This window comes from Trichosurus vulpecula, chromosome 1 (assembly GCF_011100635.1).
Source record: "Trichosurus vulpecula isolate mTriVul1 chromosome 1, mTriVul1.pri, whole genome shotgun sequence".
Lineage (NCBI taxonomy): Eukaryota > Metazoa > Chordata > Mammalia > Diprotodontia > Phalangeridae > Trichosurus > Trichosurus vulpecula.
In genome coordinates, this window is record NC_050573.1 from 224983960 (window position 1) to 225007378 (window position 23419).

The following is a 23419-nucleotide window of genomic DNA, read 5'->3' on the forward strand; positions in this document are numbered from 1 at the left end:
TCTTGGCAAAGCCAATGGAGTGATTTGCCACTTCCTTCTCCAGCTCATTTCATAGATGACGAAACAGGCAAACAGGGTTAAACGACTTGCCCAGAGTCACATAGCTAGTGAGTGTCTAAGGCCAGATTTGAACTCATCAAGATGAGTCTTCCTGACTGTAGGCCTGGCATTCTATCCCCTGTACTACCAAGCTGCCCACATTATTGGTAGTAGTCTCAGAAAAACACTTCTGCAGGCAAGATTTCTACCAGTTAATAAATCTGTTGCCAGTTTGAATTCAAAACAAATGCAAAGGAAAATTCAGTAAGTCATAGTGAAGTTTGCTATTGGAACTGGATTTTGTTTTGCTGATGTTTTGTAATGACTTTTTAAATGGTTGCAGAAAACTAATCATTTATACTTATTATGCTAAAATAAACTCCAAGAAAAATATTAGAAATAACTTAATGTTACAATGATACAGATTTTAAGTGGAGAGTTATTTTCAGAAGATGCAAGGTATAAAACAGTTATTTTATCCAGATTTATTGCCATTATGTTTTTCAAAAACTGAATTACATCACATCCCCTTAAGTTTAACAAATAGGATGGGTTAAAGAGAACTAAGATAAAGCATTTTTAGAGGATGATATTTTGTTCCTACGTATTTGAAAAGAAAGCGCTGCTTCTGGAGACCAGCTTCAAATCCTATATGTGATACCTACTACCTATGATCTTACACAAGTCATTTTAACTTATCTGGGCCCTAGTTTTCTCATGTGAAAAACAAGATGGTTTGACTAGTTAGACTATGACATTCCTTCTAGCTATATATATCACAATTCCTTACTTAAGAGTAAAGAGTCAGCTTCTGAGTCAGAAAGACCCAAATTCAAATCCTTCCTCTGATATATACTGTGGGGCCATGAGCAAGTCACCTGAGTTCTCAGTATCAAACAACTAAAACTGTACAAGCCACAGAGGCACTGCCCATCAGAATCAGAAGGGATTTCCACAGGCAGGCACGCTGCCGACATCGCAGGTTCAAAATACGTGCCACCCCTTCCCCAAAGTCTCAGAAAATAAGCAGGGCTAAAGATTAAAAACCCAAGTTAATTAAATACATCATCATCTTTAAAGCCCAGATTTACGATTTTTCAAGTTTCAAAATAGAAAAAATGTTAACAGTCGAACAAGATACATATTAAGATTAAATCAGATTACTCAATGGTTCATATTTTAGGAAACATATTAACCAACTAAAGTATCTCCAGAGAAAGGAGCCCTCAGTGGAAAGGGCACTGGAACCCATATTATAGGAAAAATGGGTAAAAGAGTTGGGGGAGAGGGGGGCTGCCTAGAGGAACACTCAGAGAAAGCATGATAGTTGTTTTCAAGTCTTTGAAGGGGTGTTGCATGAAACACATGATAGGACTTATCCTGACTGGTGTCAGAGGACAGAATGAGAACAAGGAGAAATTGTGGGCAAGCAGATTTAGACTCAGAGTAAGGTAACACTAAACCACAATGAGAGCTGTGAAAATCTGAACAGAGTGCTTCATGAGAGAGCAGCCTCTCCCCATGGCTAGAAGTCTTTCTTCAGACAAAGGCCAAACGACCATGTTACTGAGGTTGCCAAGACGATTCTTGACAGGATTTTAGCTGAACTATACAGCTCACTTCCAATTCTGAAATTCTGTGAGGCCATGTTGGCTATAAATATGAAGCCAAAATCTGAAGGAGCTATAAAGCAAGGTTAAAAAGCTCAAATGGTGTATATACTATACCAGAAGAGTCTCCTAAGCTTCTAAATGATAATAGCTTCTCATTTTCTAAAAGGCTTCTTTCTTCTTCAAATAATGGTCTTCGAGGATCAATCTACAGGGAAAGAACAGGAAAATAATTCTTTTGTTCATTTCTAAGGAACTGATAAAAGTCAGAGAAAGACTATACCATAGCTTTTCCAGAAATGCCTGTAACACAAACCAATTACTTAGAAGACTCTACAGGAATAAATCGACAAGCATTTATTTAACACTCCCTATATGCAAGGCATTGTCCTAGATGCCAAGGATAGATACAAAGACAAAAAAATTAAAGCATCCCTACTCTGAAGGAGCAAGACATTCTATTGGAGAAGATAATATGTATTATGAATTGAAAAAAGTATTTAAGTGCTCATTATGTACAAAGCAGTGTACTAAGGGTTAGGGATACAAATGGAAAAGCAAGACACTCCCTGGTCTCAAGGAGTTCACATGCTAGTGAAGGAGAAAATAAACGAGTGGCTTCAGCTACACATCAGATGGAAAGGTTTCATGATCCTTAGAGTACAATCACAAAGAAAACTGTAACATATCTTTATTAATGTTGTTTCCACTGATAAAATCATGTCCATTTCTGAAGCCCAATCACTTGGTATTGCAAGGACTTTGATGGCTGTGATTCCCGAAGTAGACAAGGCAGCACCCAAATGAGCAGCTGCCAGACTGCAACCCCGGGTTGGAAGCAAGACCAAGTGTTCAAGAGGTCTCGGACTTACATTCCTATTAACAGCAGGCATTAGTGGTAAGAAGATGAGTCTCTTTTCCATATGGACTACTCCCCTAAATGAAGGCTACTATTCCCAGGGGCAAAGTCCTAAGCTTTCTCCATCAGGATTGAAGGGAGATGATAATTAGGTGATGGCTTTGGTTTCACTTGCCTGACATAGTAGTCTTCATTTTCTCCCTTAGAAGCCCTTGCTACTTCAACTAAGCTAACTTGGCTGTTCTGTAGAAGGCAATCTGAAATTGGTGGGCATAACTGGTTCCTTCGCCACCAGAGTGGCTTCCCTGACCAATGACTGTAGGAAGAGAGTGGCTGGACTAGAAAGCACAGCCAGTGGTCTAGGGTAGTGTCAAACAAATAGAAATGGGGCCCAATAATCTGCATATAAGAATCCCTATGCGCCACATATTGACTTCATTTTAAAATGTAGTATCCTGTATGTTTTATTTTATTAAATATTTCCCAATTACATTTTAGCATGATCTGGTCATACTTGGGAGTGTTGTGAGCAGCATGTGGCCCACACACTTGACACTTTCGGCACAGGGGACACTGCTATACATGTAATTATAAGTGTATATAATGGATAAATATTTAAGAGAAAAATACAAAATAAATACAAAGTATTTTGGGAGAGAGGGAGAGATAAGGAAATGCTTCATAGAAAAAATAATGCTTGAGCTTAGTTTTGAAAGAAGAGAGAAATTCTATGAGGCCAAGGTGAGGAAAGATGGAATATTATTCAGACTTCGGAGATGACCAGTGTGTAAAGATATGAAACTAGGAGATAGAAATGTCTTATATGAGGAGCAGAGAGGCAGCCTATTTGATAAGAAACGAAATAATGTAAAATGAGACTAGAGAGAGGTTTGGGATTAAGTTGTGAAGGGCTTTAGAAACCAATCAGTAGTTTATATTTTATCCTGGTGGCAATAGGGATCTACTGAGTAAGAGAATAGGGAACTTTGGTAGAGAGGACAATTTAGAAAGGAAAAAGAATGATTTATCTTGGACATGTTAATACTCAAGTTGTCAGTGAGATATTCAGTTTGAAAAATCCAATGGGGACTTGTTGGGATTGAAGTCAGGAGAGGGACTGAGGCTAGCAGTTCAGATTTGAGTATAAGAAAGATTATATTGGCAATTATGTGGAAGACATTTTGGAGTGGGGAAGAGATTCAAAACAGTAAGATCAATTAGGCAGCCATTTAAATTTAAGGTAGTCACTATGTAAGTAAAGATGGGAATGAATGAAAAGATGTTATACAGGTAGGTACTGTAGCTAGGATGAAAGCAAGGCTAGTGAGGTGGTCTAGTAGATGAAAAGGCTCTTCTGTTCAGGGTCCTGAGCACAGGAAACAACAAAAGCTTCATTTAGGAGATGGCATTTGAGGTGAGCTTTGAAGTAAACAATGTTTATAGGTTCCATTGTCTATGCAGATGAATCAAATTGATAGGTCTAGTTAGTCCCAGTCCCTCTCCTGCCTCCAATTCCAACAACTGCCCATTGGATTTTTCAAACGGGATGTCCCACTGACAACTCATATTTTAACATGTCCAAGACAGCTTCATTATTTTTCCCCTCCAAACTGTTCTCTCTACCAAACCTCCCAATTTCTATCAAAAACATCACCATGCTTCATATTCTTAGTATTATCAATGATTCCCCACACTGCTTTATCTGATATAAGCAATCAATAATCACATTTTGTCATTTCTACTCACTCAAGTACTCACTAATTGAATTCACCTTGTTCCTCCCCAACCCCTATCCCTCTTAGGACATTCTATCTGTTGTAGGACAGCGAGATAAGGCTTGATACTTAAGGTCAACGTACAAGGCGTTCCAAGTCCTAGTGATGTTTTAAGCTTTTAAAACTGCATATGTGTGTGTGTTCACATACATTTGAATACATACATGCATGTAAATGTAAGTATATAAGCTATCTATGTATAGGAAAGTTATGGATCTCAATCTTTATATGAACTTATTCATGACCCTGTAAGACTCCACACATCATAAGCGCAATGAAATCATCCACCACATGTAATTGAAGGAATATAAGGACCTTGCTGCTTCTATCCTTCCCTTAATCACTTAAAAATAGCAATAGCTATGGAATAAGAATACAACTAAATTCACTCAGCTATACTATAAGAAAAGAAAGCACTATAAAGCCATTTAATTTTGGGTTCTCAATTTCAAACTGAGGGACATGATACAGTAAATAGAGGGCTAGCCTTGCTCTACCCAAAAAATATCAAAGAAAAGAGAAAAGAGACTATATATAAAAAACATTTTTAACAGCTATTTTTGTGATGGCAAAGAACTACAAATTAAAGGAGTACTCATCAACTCCCCTCTTAGATCACTGCCTTGTCGTGGCAGAGGGGCTTGTGTAGCTCAATGAAACTATGAGCTATGCCAGGAAGAGTTACTCAAGATTGACAGGTCACAGTGGAAAGTCCTGACAAAAGGGGATCCCGGGGAGAAGGAAATGACAAACCAGTCTAGTATCTTTGCCAAAAACACAGTATTAAAATGCTAAAAGATATGACATCCGAAGATAAGCCCCTTAGGTTGGAAGAGCTTGGCATGCAATGGTCCACGGGTTCAGGAAGAATTGGACTCAACAAGTGAAATGAACAACAACATCAATTGGAGAATGGCTTAGCATATTATGGTATATGAATATAATGTGCTATAAAGACACAGGGGAGAATTTCAGAGGGATCTGGGAAGATTAATATGACATCTGATTAAGTCACTTAAGTGAGCAGAACCCAGAGAATAATTTATACTGTAACATCAATTTAAAAATAAACAGCTTTGAAAGACTTAAAAACTCTGATCAGTGCAATAAACAGCCATGACTGCACAGGACCAATGAAAAAGAATGCTACCCACTTCCTGAGAGAAAGGTAATGGACTAAATATGGAATGAAACACACATTTTTGGGCATAGGCAATATGGGAATTTGTTTTGCTTCACTCTTAACATTTGTTACAAGGGCTTTTTCTCTTTCCCGTTCCCACTCCCTTTGGAGGCATGAGGGGAATGGGAGAGAAAAATTTTTGAATTAAAAAAAAAAGATAGCTGGCCTTGGAGACAAGAAGATCTCAGTTCAAATATTGCTAAACATACTAGCTATGTGGCAATATTGACTTAACATCTTGGTACCCCTAAGCAGTTAAGGTTATAAATTAAAAGTGAGATGCCAGTGTACCTGAGTGGAGGGAATTTCCACCCCAGGAGTTGGCTTTACCACTGAAATCACCAGATCTGGAAAGCACCCCCCTCCCAAAAAGAAAATTAAGTCATTGCAAATGTCAGATGCTTTACAGCGATATTTTCATTTAATACATTAAAATGACTATTATTATTAAAAAATGTCTAAAGTTTGGTCAAAAGAAAAATATTAAAAGACAAAAATATTACTATTCACCATTAATTTCTGCTAGTTGTTAGCAAAGTATTTAATATTTTACCTGGTTTTCTCTGCTTCTCAAATGTGGGAGGAAACACACATCAGTTGATAAATCTGTAAATAAATACTAACATTGTGTAACTAGCAACTAAGCTTTGTAGACAGAAAAATAACTGACATGTAAGTCAAGCCAAATAATAATTGTTCCTCTCAAATACAAATAAATATGACAATGTATGTAGCAGAAGTCTGTGTAATACCAAAGAGGCTAAGCTTGAAGTTTATATCCTGCCTCTGACATTTAACAACTGTTTAACTATGAGCAAGTCAAAGTTTCTCTACCTCAGTTTCCTAATCTATAAAAATGGAATTCTTCCACCTCATGCTTTAAAAGATTACTGTGGAGAAAGCATAGGCTTAGAACTGGTCTGGACTTCAGAGATCCTGCAGTATGACCCCTTCATTTTAAAGAGGAGAACATTAATGCTCTGAGAGGTAAAATGACTTGCCCAGGGTTACACAGGTGGGTTAGTAACAGAAGGAGATCTAAACCCAGACACTCAATGACTCTAAATCTAGTGCTTTTCCCACTTTACCATGACTATCTTTCTCTAAACTAGAAATTCTATATAATTAATTCCCAAATATCTGCCTCTAGTTCTAACAGCTCTTTCCAATTCCCGACTCATACTGTCAACTTTAAAGTGCTAGAGAGAGGTGAGGTAAAATTTATTATCAATGCGGGAGAACTCAGCATTTTTTGTTTTCTATTTAACCACATCACAAGTCACCAAAACAAGAATACACAAAAAAACATAAAATATCTAATGCATGCAATAATATCTCTATGCTAGGAAATACCTTTCACTTGATCCAGTGGTGAAATCTTTCCAAAAATATTTTTGTCCTGAATGGAACGTGCAGCTCTGATACTCTCAGTTGGCAATCTGTCAATATTCTCTTGCTGGTAAGACAGTTCTTTCATGAAACTATCTGACATGCGTTGATTTCCAGCAAGTCTACTGACATCTGGCCTAGAGAAGGAAAAAAGTTTTCTAATTACATTAATCCATATAAATCTAAGTAACTGCTATTGAATTGTTTTACCCAATAATTTATTATCAGATTAGAAATGGAATTTCTCATGTAAAAATGGATAAAGCAATAGGAAATGCCCCTCATATATCTGGTCAAATGCCAAAAGTAGTGGGCAAATTACCTTCCATGTTAGGCATTTTTAAAAATGTAGCAAATCTTTTTGAGATACTGCTATACAATCTAGAACTATGAAACAATCATAATCTCACTCAAGTCTACCATCAATGCACCAGGGTAGTCTCACAAACTTCATCATATCTTCCAACTCAAGAATTACTCCCTCTTAATCAAGAATGGCTTCCTCTTAATGGAAATCTGGTTTCTTTCTACCTCAACAATTTCCTACCCTCCTTCCACAGTTGTTCTTGGCCCTCATATGATCTTCAGTCCCTTGATTCTGTTTTCACAGCCTCTTTATTTAATTTTGAGCCTACCATTAACTAGTTCAATAATAGCTGACTCCAAGTTGGAATCCCGGCACTTCTTAACTTTTCAGATTTCTGGACTACTCACAATTAACCCCTGACATCCCTAGAGCTGCCACCCATTCCGAAAGAAATTATGGAATCATATTGACAGGGCTCCAAAACAAAGATTTGCTATTGAACCTCAACTGGATTTTCACTATTCCATCAAAATCCTTTTACTTATCTCTTACTGACTTCCCACTGTAACTATTCCAAATCTCATTTCTTCTCAAGTCCTCAATTTCACCTCTTCCTCTGGGGTCAGCAGAAAACCCTACTTACTAGTTTACTGAGAAGACAGAGGTCATGTGATATGAACTCTCTCAATTGTCCTCTTCTACTCCTTTCAAACAATCTCACTCAATATACTCCATCCTTCCAATATCAGGGAGAAAATCTGGCTCTCTTTTGTTAAAGCTAACAAGTGAATCCTCAAATATATTTCTTCCAATCTTCTCCACAACGCATCCAGTTTCTCTCATGTATCTACCCTCTATGGGCTCTTTTCACTCAGCTAATAGACATGGTCAAGCTACCCCTGTTCAAAAAACAAAAACCACACAAAAAAACCAAACCAAAACCCTTTTCAATGACACTGCTCTTAAGTTATTTTCCATTTTACTGCCAAAGTCCTAGGAAAGGTCTATACTTGCTACCTAATATCTGCCTCCCCAATCATTTACCCCATCTTCAGCAATGTGGCATCATTCTACCAACCCAAACTGTTTTTGCACTGTCTTCTTCCTTCAAATCCATTTAAAAAACATTTACTAAGCTCTTACTACATACAAGGTACTAGGGATACAAAGACAAAAATGAAAAAGCTTACAATCCACTGGAAAGATATTATACATATACAAATAAATTATATTAATTATACATATATGAATAAATTATACATATACAAATAAATTGGGAGAGGGCAGGGAAGAGAAGGAAAGAAGGATTTCTACAGCACCAACTATGTGCCAGGCACTATGGGCTCAGCACTTTTACAAATATTATCTCATTTGATCCTCACAACACTGCAAGACAGGTGCTGTCATAGTATCCTCATTTTACAGTTGAGGAAACTGAGGCAAAGAGGCTAAGTGACTTTCCCAGAGTCAAACAACTAGGTTAAGTGTCAGAAGCCAGATCTGAACTGAAGTCTTCCTGATTCCAGGCCCAGAACTTTATCCACTGTGCCTCTGGTGTACTCTGAGCCCTAAGAACTAGTTTACAGAGTGGGAAAGGAAGGAGGAATCAGGAAAGCCTTCACATGGCACCCCAGATGAATCTTGAGATGACAAGAATTCTGAGAGGTAGTAGTGAAGAAAAACATTCTAGGCATTGAACATAGCTCCAGCAATCATGGAGAACAGAGCAAATTTTGCAATGATCTGCATAATTATACCACTGTTATAGCCAAGAAAATACTAAATGCTCACCGCAGAAGTTAATCTCTCTCCAAAAGGAGAGAATAAAGTGGTACATAAAATGAGGACAGCACAATGACTGGAATACAGTAGACACTTAAAGATCCCAGGCAGGTAGAACACTCTTCTATTTCTACATGTGGGAATCCCTGGTATCCTACAGCAATCAGCTCAAATGCCACCTTCTAGTTAAGGCCTTCCTGATCCCCTCCTCCTCCCCACCCACCCTAACCCATCCATTGGCACACGCAAAAAAAAATACTTTGCATTTACTTTCTATGTATTTTGGATATATTTACGTACAGATGGTCTAATACAGGGCTGTCCAAAACACGGGCCATAAGCCCCCATGTGGCCCGCCTGTGTCTACCACAAGCACAGAAATTGACACAAATGCTTTAGTTAAAGCGTTTGTGTCAATTTCCACGCCCTTAGTAAACAAAGCGGGGCTACATAAAATCGCACTACGGGCCGCATGCGGCTGGCGGGCTGCACTTTGGAAAGCCCTAGTCTAATACACCATAAGCTCCTTGAGATTGCTTCACTTCTGTCTGTAAACAAGTCAGAAAGACTTCCTAGTAGGTGCTATTAGCAGCACCTACCTTATATCTGCTGTGAGAATCAAAGAAATTAGGTATTTATAGCATTTTGCAAACTTTCAAGTGCTATAATTAACTGCAAACTATTATCTGTATCCAATATGTTGCACAGTGCCTAGGACATAAAAAGCAGTTCATCAATGCCTGCCGATTGAATAGACGGCTGGTTATTGGAAAGTCTTAAGAATTCTGATCAACACAATGATCAATCACAATTCCAGAGGACCAGTGATGAAGCAGACAACCCACCTTCCAGAGATAGAGATGACAGATTCAAGTTAGAGAATAAGACATATACTTTTGGAGATGGAAAATGCATGGATTGGTTTTGTTTGACTGTACTTATTTGTTAAAAGGATTGTTTTTCTTTTTTTTTTTAATAGGAGGGAGGGACTTGTGGTGGAAAAGGAAAGTAGGGATAGTGTTTAAAAAAAACCAAGAAAAGAGAGTTACGGAAGCATTTTTTAAAATACACAGAAGACAACAAAAGGAAGTTCAGAAACAGAAGAAGGGCAGCTCTTGAAAACAAAATATATAAAAAACATACTGTTCATAACAGACATTCATGATTTCATATATAATTTTTTTCTATTCCTCTGGAAGTGGAAATTTTCATTTTGAAGAGTCGAGTTCAGAACTTTTTAAATTAAAAATATTTGCTGAATTGAAGATTCTCAATTATTAGAATGAATTGTTCATCTAAAAAAAAAGGGGGTGAGGGAAGACTACCACCACCAACTTATTCCTTTAAACTAAGCCTCTCTCTTAATGCAAAATAAGACTATATTAGCTTTTTCGACTGCAACATCATTGATACTTCATGTTGAACTTGTAAGTGCAGTAAAACCTCCAGATCTTTTTCAGAACTGTAATCTAAGTATGTCACTCCATCTCAGACTTGAGAAGTTGATTCTTTGTACCCAAGTATAAGACTTTATATTTGTCAGTCATTTTATTAGATTTAGCCTAAGTCTACTACATCTAGTAAATGTGGCCAACCCTCTCAGCTTGGTGCCATTTGAAAACCTTCAAAAGCCTTTCATTTCTAGCTTTATTCAAATAATTAATCAAAAATGTTTAACTATACAGGACGAAGGATAGGTCCCTGGCATATTCTAGTGACTTCCTTTACACTAACATTGAATCTTTAACAATCACTCTATGAGGCTGGCCATCCAACCAATTCTGAATCCATCCAAAGTTAACAGCAATATTAAATGGTAGTCAACTGGGAGTGACTTAGCTATACTCAGCAGTACAGTTATCCAAGTCAATTTCAAAAGACTTATGGTGAAAAATGCTATCCATCTCCAGAGAAACTCTGATGGAATCTGAATGCAGGTCAAAACATATTATTTTTTACTCTATTTTTCTGGTTTGGATGTTTTTTCCTAGTCTGTGTTTTTTCTTTCACAACATGGCTAATATGGAAATATGTTTTGCATAACTGCACAGGTACAGTCTATATCAAATGGTTTGCCTTCTTCAGAGAGGAAAAGAGAATGAGGTGGAGAATTTAGAAGACAAAATTTTCAAAATGAAAGTAAATTTTTTTTTACGTGTAATTGGAAAAAAAATTTTTTTAAAGAAGAGCTTTACTAAAATCTAGCTCAACTACGCCCATAGTGTTCTCATCTACTATTTTAGTAATGCTATCCAAAAAAGAAAATTAAGTTAAATATGCAGAGTACATTCTTGTGAAGTCATGGTGGCTCTTTCTAAACACCACTGTTCCCTTTCTAGATAATGGATCATATTTTAATGATCCATTCAAGAATTTTATCAGGAATCATGGTCAAGATAAATAAGAGACTAAGCAGCACTGTATAAAAAAGATATTGGAAGGAAATTTTGATAAGGAACATTTATTTAGGTTAAGACAAAAGGGGCATAAAGTGAATCTATACAGTCCAAGTATAGTACAGACCAATTGGACAGAAGGGAGAAAGAAATTAGGAAACCACAAGCCTGGCACAGAAATATGACATAGTGGTAATAAAAGATTTCACTGTATGCCAAAAACAAAACAACTAATAAGCTCTTCATTTTCCTTAATAACTACATCTTATAAAAGGTAGGACAAGTTGAAAGGAACTACTATTCTGGAAGAAATGGTGAACAAAGAGAAACTAATGAATGAACCAGAAATAACCTTGTGGGGAGACAATTACTCCACCTCAAAATTTCTGAAGGAGAGGAAATACCATAATAAGACATATAACTGAGATTTTGGAAGTTCACATTTCCAAGGATTTAGAAAAAATAAACTTACCACTGGGTAAAATTCTAAAGAAGTTAGCCCAGAAAAGATGCAACACCCTCAAGAATGAAATTTGGGAAGTTCCTGGGGGCAAAGCCAAGATGGCAGCTGGAAAGCAGGAACTTGCCTAAAGCTCTCCCCCAGGACCCTTCAAACACCTATTAAAAATGGCTCTGAACAAATTCTAGAACTGCAGAACCCACGAAATAGCAGAGGGAAGCAGGGTTCCAGCCCAGGACATCCTGGATGGTCGCTGGGTAAGGCCTATCGCACCTTGCTGAGTGGAACAGAGTCCACATGGTCCGTACCCGGACCAACCAGACTGGGAGCCGGGCAGAACAGGCCATAGCGCCCTGAATCAGTGAGCTGTGGCAGTTACCAGACTTCTCAACCCACAAACGCCAAAGACAACAGAGAAGGTTAGTGGGAAAAACTACTGGAACAGAGTGAAAGGAGGTCCTGGTTCAGCCACTGGGCAGTGGAGGAGGTGCAGCTCTGAGGCTGCTTCCAGAGCTACAGCTGCAGTTGCTTCTGGACCCAGGCCCACCTGGTAGGAGGAATTAAGTGGCAGATCAGAGCAGGAGGGCAGAGCCTGCTTAGATCTGAGTCATGGGCCAAGTGATCCAGGTTGGCCATTCTTGAGGGAGTGAAAGCGCTGGTGTGGCAGAGCTTGCTGTGTAGAAATAGCTCTGAAAACAACAGCGCAGCCCCTCAAGCTTGGGACAAAGTACTCTATACTCTATTAAGCACTCATACCCCCACGAAAAATTCAAGGGTCAAGTAGTTGGCTGGGGACATGGCCAGGCAGCAAAAACAGACTCAGATTCAGACTCAGACTTTGGAATCTTTCTTTGGTGACAAAGATGACCAAAACATACAGACAGAAGAAGTCAAAGAGCCTACATCAAAAGCCTCCAAGAAAAACATGAACTTGTCATAGGCCATGGAAGAGCTCAAAAAGGATTTGGAAAACCAAGTAAGAGTAGTACAGGAAAAATCAGGAAGAGTAATGACAGTGATGCGAGAAAATCATGAAAAACAAGTCAATGACTTGCTAAAGGAGACCGCAAAAAAATACTGAAGAAAAGAACGCCTTAGAAAATAGACTAACTCAAACAGCAAAAGAGCTCCAAAAAGCCAATGAGAAGAATGCCTTGAAAGGCAGAATAAGCCAAATGGAAAAGGAGGTCCAAAAGACCACTGAAGAAAATACCACCTTAAAAATTAGATTGGAGCAAGTGGAAGCTAGTGACTTTATGAGAAATCAAGTTATTATAAAACAGAACCAAAGGAATGAAAAAATGGAAGACAATGTGGAATATCTCATTGGAAAAACCACTGACCTGGAAAACAGATCCAGGAGAGATAATTTAAAAATTATTGGACTACCTGAAAGCCATGATCAAAAAAAGAGCCTTGATATCATCTTTCAAGAAATTATCAAGGAAAACTGCCCTAATATTCTAGAGCCAGAGGGTAAAACAGAAATTGAAAGAAGAATATTATTTGCTCTCTTTCTTTTTTTTGTTTGTTTCTTCTTTTTCATGGTTTCTCCCACTGGTTCTAATTCTTCTTTACAAAATGACTAATGTGAAAATAGGTTTAATCTGAATGTATATGTAGAGCCTATATTAAACTGCAGCCCTCTTAGGTGGGGGAAGAGGAGAGAGAGGGAGAAAATTTGGAACTCAAAATCTTATGGAAGTGAATGCTGAAAACTAAAAATAAATAATTTTTTTAAATGTTAAAAAAAAATTACAAGAGAAGTAGATTAATACCTTTCACAGCTATGGGAAGGAGATTTATTCTTCACCAAACATGGGATAGAAGGAGTTACAAAAGATTAAATAGATAACTTTGATTACATGAAAAACTGGTACAAAAAGACTTAATTGCTTTAAAAAAAAACTTAATCCTTAAAAAGTTTTGTGTCCCCCCACCCCGGACAATCCTAAGTGAAATTAAAATACTTTTTCAAATCCGGCTGAAGGAGGGAATATAATACTGTCCATAATTTCAGGGAGTTTGGTAATTGTATTGCTACCAGGCACTATAATTATATGCAGCTTAATTAGCTTGGATGACTCTATCAATCATCTGAGACATGCTAAATTCAAACCTTGTGTACTTTTTTAAAAATCTGACTCTTTTGCCCCATTTTCAGCTTTCCTTTATAAAAAAAGTCCTATTCTTTTAAGAGTATCTGATGTTCACCATCCAGAAGCTTTTTCTCATCATAATCAAAATCCTCTAGAAACTCCACTTTTCGCTGAGAAAATGCAATTCTCGTTTTATTAGTCAATACACCATGAATAGCTTTGTCAAAACAGGTAAGAACATTTTCTACATTTTGTTTGAGGTAGCTGGCAGGTACCTTGATTTAGTGAATTTAGCTTATACTAATAAGGACACATCCCTCATCTATCTCCTTAGCTAATATACATTTACCCTTAAAATCAGTATACTTTATTTCCTTTGTATGGCCAACTGCATTATAATGAACAGTCATTTTTTTTTCCTTTCTTCTTTTATATAATATATAAATACTACTAGCTGAACTGTGAATGACAAGAGTCCTCATTAACCACCAATAGGGAATGTCACTCTGAGTTTAATAAAACCTGTTCTCATTTGTTCTGGCTTATTAGTTTTAACTAGTCAAACTGGTAAGAAAATTCATGAAACGACACTCACAAAAACATTTTCTTGAAGAAAAAAATCTCATACTGATGAAAAAATCATAAATCCTTTGTGATAACAGATATAAAAAAATCAGTTATGTCATGTCATACCTGTGCAAAGTTAATGTGGCTTCTTCTACAATTAATACTACATATTAGTTGTAAAGAAAGTAAAATGAAGGTGGCACTTACATCCTGTCCTCCTGGTAGCTAAGATGAAACTTCCCTTTTGGCTCAAAGTTTAACTGACTACCATAAGAAGATTTAGAAGCAATTGGAAATCTTTCTTCTCCTAGGTAAGATGCCTGAATATCAGAATATCTATAGAGAGGGAAAAGTGTTGGTTAAAATTAGATCAAAATTAAATTTTAAATATGTAAATATATTATTAAATAATGCTCTATGGAAGATATAACCACCGAGGTTCAGTAACACAGCCCCTCATAAGCTGCACAAACCACTTCCTTCCATTTTATCATAAAATCCTCACAAGTGGACTGTTTGTAAAAACATTATGGTAAAAACATGGTAAAAATAAAAAGAAGAATCTTTGTCAATATTTGGGTACAAGAGGAAGAGGGTAAGGCAATTAATAACGATGCAGGCATGGACAAAATTTACCAATCTGACAGAGATTCTGTGAGTAATGGGTCTATTGCGTAGATCCCATTTTCACATACAAAGTATTTGAGTATCAAATAATGGAAAGAGAAATCTGAGCATCAAAGTTAGAAAAATTAATAAGAAAACTGAGAAAAACAACAAAAGACTACAGGAGATCATAGGGGTAAGGTAATCAGCAACATGGGAATGTGGAAACGGTTTGAAGTTCAAAGAGTTACCTTTCAAAACAAAATTTTAATCTGGTTGGAAAGGACTCAAACAGAAAGAGAGCCTACAAATAACACAGTAAAATGGTTTTTAGAAAACCTGAGTGCTGCAAATGGCAGTTTTGTTCAGCAGGCAACATAAGCCATCAGAATGACCAAAATATATTGACCAGCCATAACCAAAAGTCTAAATTAAGATAAGCTTCAGCTTTACAACATTTAATTATAGTTGAACATCATCATGCTGCAAAGTCCAAGGTTGACTGAGAAATGTGAAAAAGATCAAGAGATCTCCCTGAACCTAAAATCCTAGGGGTCAGGAGAGTACAGGAGAAAGAGCAGAGAATTTAGAGTCAGAGAGCCTGGACAAAATCCTTGCCTTTCTACTTACTGTGTAATTTTAAGCACGTAATTTCATCTCTTTGAGCCTCCATTTCCTCACACATAAAATGAAGGAACTGAAGATGAGCTCAAAAGTCCCTCCCACCTCTAAATCCAAGATATTATTATGATCCTTTACACAGATCACCATCTAAAAGGATAAAAATAAATATGGACAGACTCTCAAAAATTGAAACATTGACAATTTATATGAAGTACACGTTTATATACAGGAATGTGCCATCAGAAAGATTACAGATTTAGAGTATACTTTTGCTAATGAGCAAGTACCACTCCAATGTCTCTATAATGCACAAGTGAACCTAGATTCTCTATAGCTATGCCAATAGAGTTCTTTAGTTCTACACTGTGTGGGTCAAAAGACCACTGACTCAAGTGAAAAAAACAGAGGTGTCTCGGTTTCTCAAGGCGGAAAAAAAAAACCAGAAGCTTTATTTGATCAAGTGTTGCGAGAATTGGGCATCTCTCACTATCAGGGCAGAGATAGCAGTAACGAGAGGCGAGGGAGAGAAGACAAGTAGGGAGATATATACGCTTGTACAAACAATTCTAAGAAATCCCACCCCAGAGGCTGGACCCCCATCCCCACTTGCGGAGACAAGTGGCCTCACAATCTAACCAGGAATAAGTTTTTACCCAATACAAGCACAGAAACTACGGAATTACCTTATAGGGAAATTTTAATGCTAAGATGGCAGTTTGTAAGAAGGCTAGGTGAAGGGGAGAGGGGAATATCATCTGGTTTCCCCAAAATCATATGATTTACAGGAAAACGAAACTTGGGCCTGGTGAGGTTCACATCCTAACTAAATTTGTACTATCTCTATTTGAATATTGCCTTGCCTGAGTTATTCATAGGGGAGCTTTCACAATCTTGTATTCCATTCATGGCTGAGGTGACATCTATAAATCTAAAGAAGGAAGGGGAGAAAGACATTCCTAAAGGCTAAATAATCAGATTCCCACAGACTCAAATTTATTCCATTTCCCTTTTCTCTAAATATTGATTCTCAAACACTTTAGATATAAATACATATATATACACATATTCCCTGTGAAGCCTTCACACTTTATTCTCTCATTACCCCACACAACACCAAGGTAGAAAGTGTGGGCCTGGCGGCAAACTTTTATATCAGAGGATAGTCTAATGTATAGGGAACCTCAACACTGGAAGGCTGGCCAGCAGGCCACATTTCTTACTACCATAATATAGAAAACTGAACTAAAATACAAAAAACCTCTCCTAACTTTATTTGAGCCCATTTCTTCTCAAGAGATAGTTGAAGAGTTGTGAAAAGGTAGAAAGTGATAAAAATTACAAAATTCTTAAATTAATGTCTGTGGGTGATCTGTGAGTTCTAAGTGACTAATCTTTATCCAACAGTCAATGAATGTACGCTACTACAAAGTTGTTTTTTTTTTTTTTGTGATAGCAAATAACTAGAAATAAAGTATATATCCATCAAGTGGGAAAACTACTAAACAAATTTAAGGTAATGGAATATTTCTGTGGCATAAGGAAAGATGAACTGAATGAATACAGAGAAGTACAGAAAGTCTTATATGAACTGGTGAAAAGTGAAGCAAACAAAATGACTCCACAACAACATAAATTCAAACAGCTACCACCAGAAGACCCTAAAATTGAATACTGCAAAATCACAAAGAACAAGCCTGATCTCAAAGAAGAGATATAAGAAGTTATCTTCCCTCCCCCCTTCCCTCTTTATAAACGCTGGAGTTCAAGGGTATGAAAATTGCATATAATACCAAACTTTTTCCATGTCTTAATTGGTCTTACTTAATTTTCCCCATCTCCCTCTCTCTTTCTTTCTTTAGAAAAAAAATGATTTGTTATAAGGGATGATTTTCTGAGAAAGGTTAAGTACATAGTCAGTGTAAAGTACATCTAGTCAATGTGAAAAAAAAGATATCAATAAAATCTATTTACAAAAAATGTCATCCTCCTAATGTTTACTCCTTTTGCTAAGGACTCTTAAGGGGTCCCCTGAACTTGTCTTTTTGAGATGCCATATATTCCAGAAACACTGGAACCAGAGAATGCAGAAAGCCCTGAATGTATCAAGGACAAACCACTCCCCTCCCCGCCCCACCCCAGCTGACATAAGTTGTTGTTTATATCCCAAAATGGACTACCTGTGTGTCCTTGGAAGTCAAGACAGGTGCCAGCCATTCTGTGCCAGGCTGGGAAATTTGCTTGTGCAGCTAGGACCCTATAGATATGCAGACCCTCCAATCTTCATTGTCCAGCAGTTCCCAAGAGAAAAATGCAGCTTCTGCAATCACCTTGCTCCTCCCCTTTGGAAGGGGTTTTGTCCTTTTTTCACCTTTACTCAACTTGTCCCCCTCCCATGCCACACCCCTTTAGGTGGAGTTCCATTATTTCCTCCTCTTTCCTTTTTCCTGCTATCATAAATATGCAAACTTTGGTATGGATTGCAAACTCTTTGGGTTCCACGTGTATGTTCATTTCTCTTGTAATAAACCTAGTTTTCACGTAAGTTTCATGAAGCTGTGATTACCTGTTGACACCTTCAACCCAGAGTCATACCCAAAATCTATCTCTTCTGATCCTACTTCTTACCTACTGAATAAACACAAGATGAACTGAAGAAACTAAGACTGAGCCCACAGGAAAAGAAGTAATACTATACACACAAGGCAAAATAAAGTTGGGGAGTGATGCAGAGTGCTAATTTTAAAAAAAAGATGAGCTACTTTGATTTTCCTTCCTTTAAATGCTTCATTAATTTAGCCTCATTGTCATCATCATCATAAACCTTAATCCTTGGGTACTGACTGGGGAAAGAAAATCAAACTTCAACCAGGTTCTCACTGATCCACACATAACAAACCTTTTACCTCTCTCAAGCAGTTAATACAGTCCTCAAAACAGGCATTCCAAATCTTCTGATCAAATCTTTAATTCCAAGCCCACCTACATGACTAGATGAACTGAGGCTATCTTCTTTGAGCTCCTTCATTTCCTTTCTTCCTTACCTCAAAGCATCTAGGACTCATGTATTAATCTCGTTCATGGCTCTAGAGCCAAAGGAAGAGGAAGCCAAGGCTAACCTCATCACCTGTGCTCCTGACTCTTTCTTCCAGTATCCTTTGGGTGACTGGTCTTTCAATCATTATCTCTATCATCTATAATCTACTAGCTCCCACCACAAGGCAACCAATATGCTCAGGTCTCCCCTATGCTTAAAGAACCTTTCTTGGACCCCATCTCCTCAACCTACAATGTTCTCTCTCTTTTCACTACTAAATTCCTACTAAGTAATCTACACCTACTTCCTCAGTTTCCTCAACATCAATTTACTCCTCAACTCCTTGGAGTCCAGCTAAGGATACCATTTCTCTATCAAAAAACAGCAACTAGCTTTTAATTATGTTCCTCTTCTCTTCCCCAAGCTCTGCCTCAGTCTTTTTCCCTACCTTCTCTCCTTCAGTGAACTCATTTACTTCCCTCTCCTCTCCCTCTTAACCACATGGGGATTATACCCATACATGTGAGTGCTCTGCCCTAAGGAATATAAATTTTAATCACTGAAACCTTGCAAGTTATCTTGGGGTTTGGGGGCTAAATTTTTTCTTCTCTACATATTCATTCTATAATTTTTTTTAAACTGGGATTATTAATTCTTTTGCCCCATGTAGCTTCATTTATGATTTCTTGAAATAGAGCTCTGGAAAACCAGGCTTTGATAAAGCCCAATGGGATTCAAATGGAGCTACTAGACTGTGCCTTAAACCCAAATTACTCTGGCTCTCTCTGACTGAGCAGTAACAGGTCCTAACCAAAGCCTCACTTGGTCATTGCTTGGGTTTTGATGGTAAGAGTTAGTGTGAATAAGCCAATATTTTTGTTCTGACCAGAAACCCTGAAGGTCTTCCCCTTCCAGACTGATTTTTTTGTGTGGGGGGGGGGGGAGGGGGGGGGGGGAGTAGGCAAACTAGGCCATCTTTTGCCTCGTTTCTCACCTAACCTTAAATCACTGAATGGGTGTTGCCTCACACATGCTGAGATCTGGGAAAAACTTAAACTTAATCTATATATCTAGGCCAACTCAAGGTTCTGCTAAGACTTCAAACTATATTCAAAATGGAACACCAGTATTCCTCCAAACTTTCCTAGATCACTATCTCCCCAGTCACCATGACTCAAAATCCTTAAAGTTTTCTTTGAATCTACTCTCTTTCTCATATTCAATTCTGTCAATTATAACTCCACAACACCTCTCACATTTGTCTCCCTCTCTCCGCTCACATGGTCACCATCCTAGTTCAGGGCTGTTACCATTACCCTGAACAATTTGCTTAAATAAGCCTCCTCATTGGTTTTCTGCCTCCAGTTTCTTTCCCCTCAAATCTATCCTTTTCTATACCACCAAAATAACTTTCCTTAAGGACAGCCCATTTCATTCCCCTACTCAAAAACCATCAATAGCTCCCTGTTACCTTTAGGGCAAAGGAGAGACTCCTTGGCTAGGCATAAGTTCTACATAACCTCGTTCCCACTTATCTTTTCAGTCTTATTTCACATTACTCCCTTTAACAAACTATATAATCCAGTCAAATAGTACTAACTGTCCCCCAATCTTGTCCTGCTCTCTTTATTTGAACAGCCTGTCTCTCTATCCCTGAACTATACATTTTCTCAGTTCTAATTCTGGAATCATTCCATTCCTATCAAGATCAATGCAGGTGCCAGCTCTTCTCCAAACCACCTTACTGGGGAAGAAAAAAAAACTAGTGGCTTCCCTCCTCACATCTTTTTAGACAATACTGTCTTGAATTTCTCTTTGGCCTCTACAATACACACATATATATCTGTAGAGCTTCTAATTCTCACCCCTTCACTGTCCCAATCCAAATGAAATGTAAACTTCTTGAGGGTATGTCATGTTTAATCTCTGAATTACCAGTACCTTGCACACAATAGCACATAAATATTTGAGAAGCTGAATAAAAGTATAATTTTCCAGTTAGGACAGTTCACTCACTTCAGTCTTTCCAATCATCAAAAATATTAGTAAGGGAGAAAAAAAGCCTTACCTATCATTATAGCAATATCTATTTCTAGCAACTGTTGAAACAGCAACAGGCAGGCCAAGATTTGAAGAAATGCTGACACTTTCCAAAATCCCACTGTTGTTACTGACCAGTGAATTAGTTAAGGAGCTTGGAAATGACTCATCAGCAATGCGTTGAAAGTTTTCCATCACACTGTACAAAATTTTTAAAAAATCAAGTTACAACATTCTTCCAATAATTAAATCACAAGTTTTAGAAAATAAAAATAACATTTACTATATATCATGAAAGAGTTTATTCTCTCAAATATTCCCAAAGTAATGTTGCATGAAAATGCATATATTTTTTATGTTCACTAGCTATACCAAATCATTTTATATTTAACAAATCAAACCACTAGACTTAACTTTTTGCAGGTAATAATGAATTACTACAAAAATGAATTATTAGAGCATGCAATCTTCACTTAAAGTATTTGTTGTTCAGCATTGTCCAACTCTTCTGGGGTTTTCTTGGCAAAGATATTACAGTGATTTGTCATTTCCTTCTCCAGCTTATTTTACAGATAAGGAAACTGAAGCAAACAAGGTTAAGTGACTTGCCCAGGGCCCCACAGCTAGTAGGTGACTGAGGCCGTATTTGAACTCAGTTCTTCTTAACTCTATTAACAAATTATTGTTCTCTAGGACTAATTCTTTAGAGGATCTCATTTCCCTGAGTAATCCTTAGTAGTTGGTTGACTTTAAAATAACACCATAAGACAATGCTATTTTTTAAAAATCTTACAAAATACATACACAATAATTGTTTTCTATCTCTACCTAGCAGTTCCTAAAAGTACTAACTTGAAATTTCAGATGTATCATTTCAGCACTTAATTACTTTAAATGTCTGTCATATTTTAGTATAACTTATATAAATAATTTTATGCAGCTAATATCAAAACAGTAACACACTTTAATGCTTATAACAGAAAAACTCAAGTTCCAGAAGCAAACTTTACAACTTATTTGAAATGTTATAAATGAGCATGCATTAAGTATATTAACCATCAGAACCCAAGTTAAATTGTACCCACAAAACTGAGACTGGTAGAAGTGGATTTTTAAAAAATGCCACCAGCAAGATGACCACAAAATGCCAACAGCAAAAGGAAATGTGTCGAGATAGCCACAGGTGTCATCCAAATGACTGCTTAGAACGGGACCTCATTCTTACCACCGAAAACCTGAAAAGAAAATGTAAGCATACTATTAAACGTACTTTTCTTATTTGTATTCCCAAGCACGTGGCAAAGGGCTTTGCACACAGTAAGCACTTAATAAAAGCTTTCATTCATTCATTCAATCTCACATTCCTCACAAGCCGGTTTATGTAATTATTAGGGTCAAAATATTGCCAAGCAGTTACCGAGCCATAAAAATGATCAGCCTCCATAGTCATTATCAGCTGACAACCTCAAAACCACTCAGGCTCAGGATGACACCACTTTCTCCAAGCCCACGCAAAGACCCATCCAGGGCTCACTTCTCTCCCAGCACGGGGCTACAGAGCTGGCCCACCGGCTCCGCGTGAGGGGGGCGGCGGGCACGATACTGGGGCCGGGCCCCTCTAAGGTCAGCCTCTTTGAAATTAGGCGCCTTTCAAGGGCTCCAGCCACAGAATGGAAAGGAAAGGGGAAGAAATCAGCAGACTCACGTTTTTCTAAACGCTTTAAGATTTACAAAGCGTTTTCCTCACGACAACGCGGTGAGGTAAGTGGGGTCAGTACCATTAGATGAGAGGGGCTGAGCGGGAGGCGCCCGGGAGGAGCTGTGACGCCCGCGTTCCACGAGCCCCGCCCCCCACGCGAGAGCGCGAACCACGCCCCCTCCCTTCCACTACCGCGGGCCGCGGCCCTCACCAACAGCTGGCCCGAGATCGGGCGCCCTGCAGCCAGCTCTACACGGAGTCTTAGGGGCCATCTGCCAGACCGAAATCGAGAATGGGCCGCCTCCTTCCCTTCCCTCCCCTGTCCCAGAGCTCCTGGGGCTTCTTGGCCAAGTTAACCGCCCCTCGCTCTGCGGGCGGCCTCCCCGCCCCCCACCGAAGGAGTAACGGCGAGTCCTGGGAGCGACACTTAGCCTACCTCCTCTCTACCCGATGCAGGGGCAGAGACTTGGAGCAAAGAGTGGAATGGAAGCGAAGCAGGGCCCGGAGGCGGCCGAGCTCCTCGTCTTCCCCTCGTATTAAACTCGGTAATGGCTGGATGATTGACCCAGGGCAGACGGAGAGAGAAGGGAAAAGGGAACCGGTCATTGTGCGCAGGCGCACAAAGCTTCTTCGCGACTCTACCACCGTATTCTGTGCTATGAGGCCAGCCCTTTCCGCCCAAGCGGTACTGCCGAGCCCACCGAAAAGGCTCCCGGTTGGCTGGCGCCGGGAGAGGGGCGGGGCAGTCGGTCGCCCGCGATGCCTGCTGATTGGGCATGGGGAACACAGCTGTGGTATTTGAAGTAAAGTAGAAGCGCGCCTCTAAAGGACTGGGGGTGTAGTCTACTATGCATCACCTGATGAGGAATTTTGAGCGCAGTCCTTCCTCTCTTTGGGCGGAGATAAATATTTCTGCTTGTAAGCCGGCCTAAGGCTCATTGCGGCACAAA

At 38.5% G+C, this 23419-nt stretch overlaps 1 protein-coding gene across 2 annotated transcripts in view; it reads right to left on the bottom strand.

Annotated features, from left to right (window-relative positions):
- CEP192 (centrosomal protein 192) overlaps positions 1-23022 on the bottom strand; it is a 146285-nt gene extending 123263 nt beyond the window's left edge. For both annotated transcript variants that reach the window (XM_036757884.1, XM_036757875.1), the window contains exons 1-6: positions 22906-23022; positions 21856-22005; positions 20799-20969; positions 6820-6992; positions 6020-6072; positions 1767-1857 (exon numbers count right to left, since the gene is read on the bottom strand). In XM_036757884.1, coding sequence (XP_036613779.1) covers positions 1767-1857; positions 6020-6072; positions 6820-6992; positions 20799-20965 — 484 coding nt within the window. In that variant the 5' untranslated portion in view covers positions 20966-20969; positions 21856-22005; positions 22906-23022. The remainder of the gene's footprint in view (positions 1-1766; positions 1858-6019; positions 6073-6819; positions 6993-20798; positions 20970-21855; positions 22006-22905) is intronic.
- Between the last annotated feature and the right edge of the window lie 397 nt (positions 23023-23419).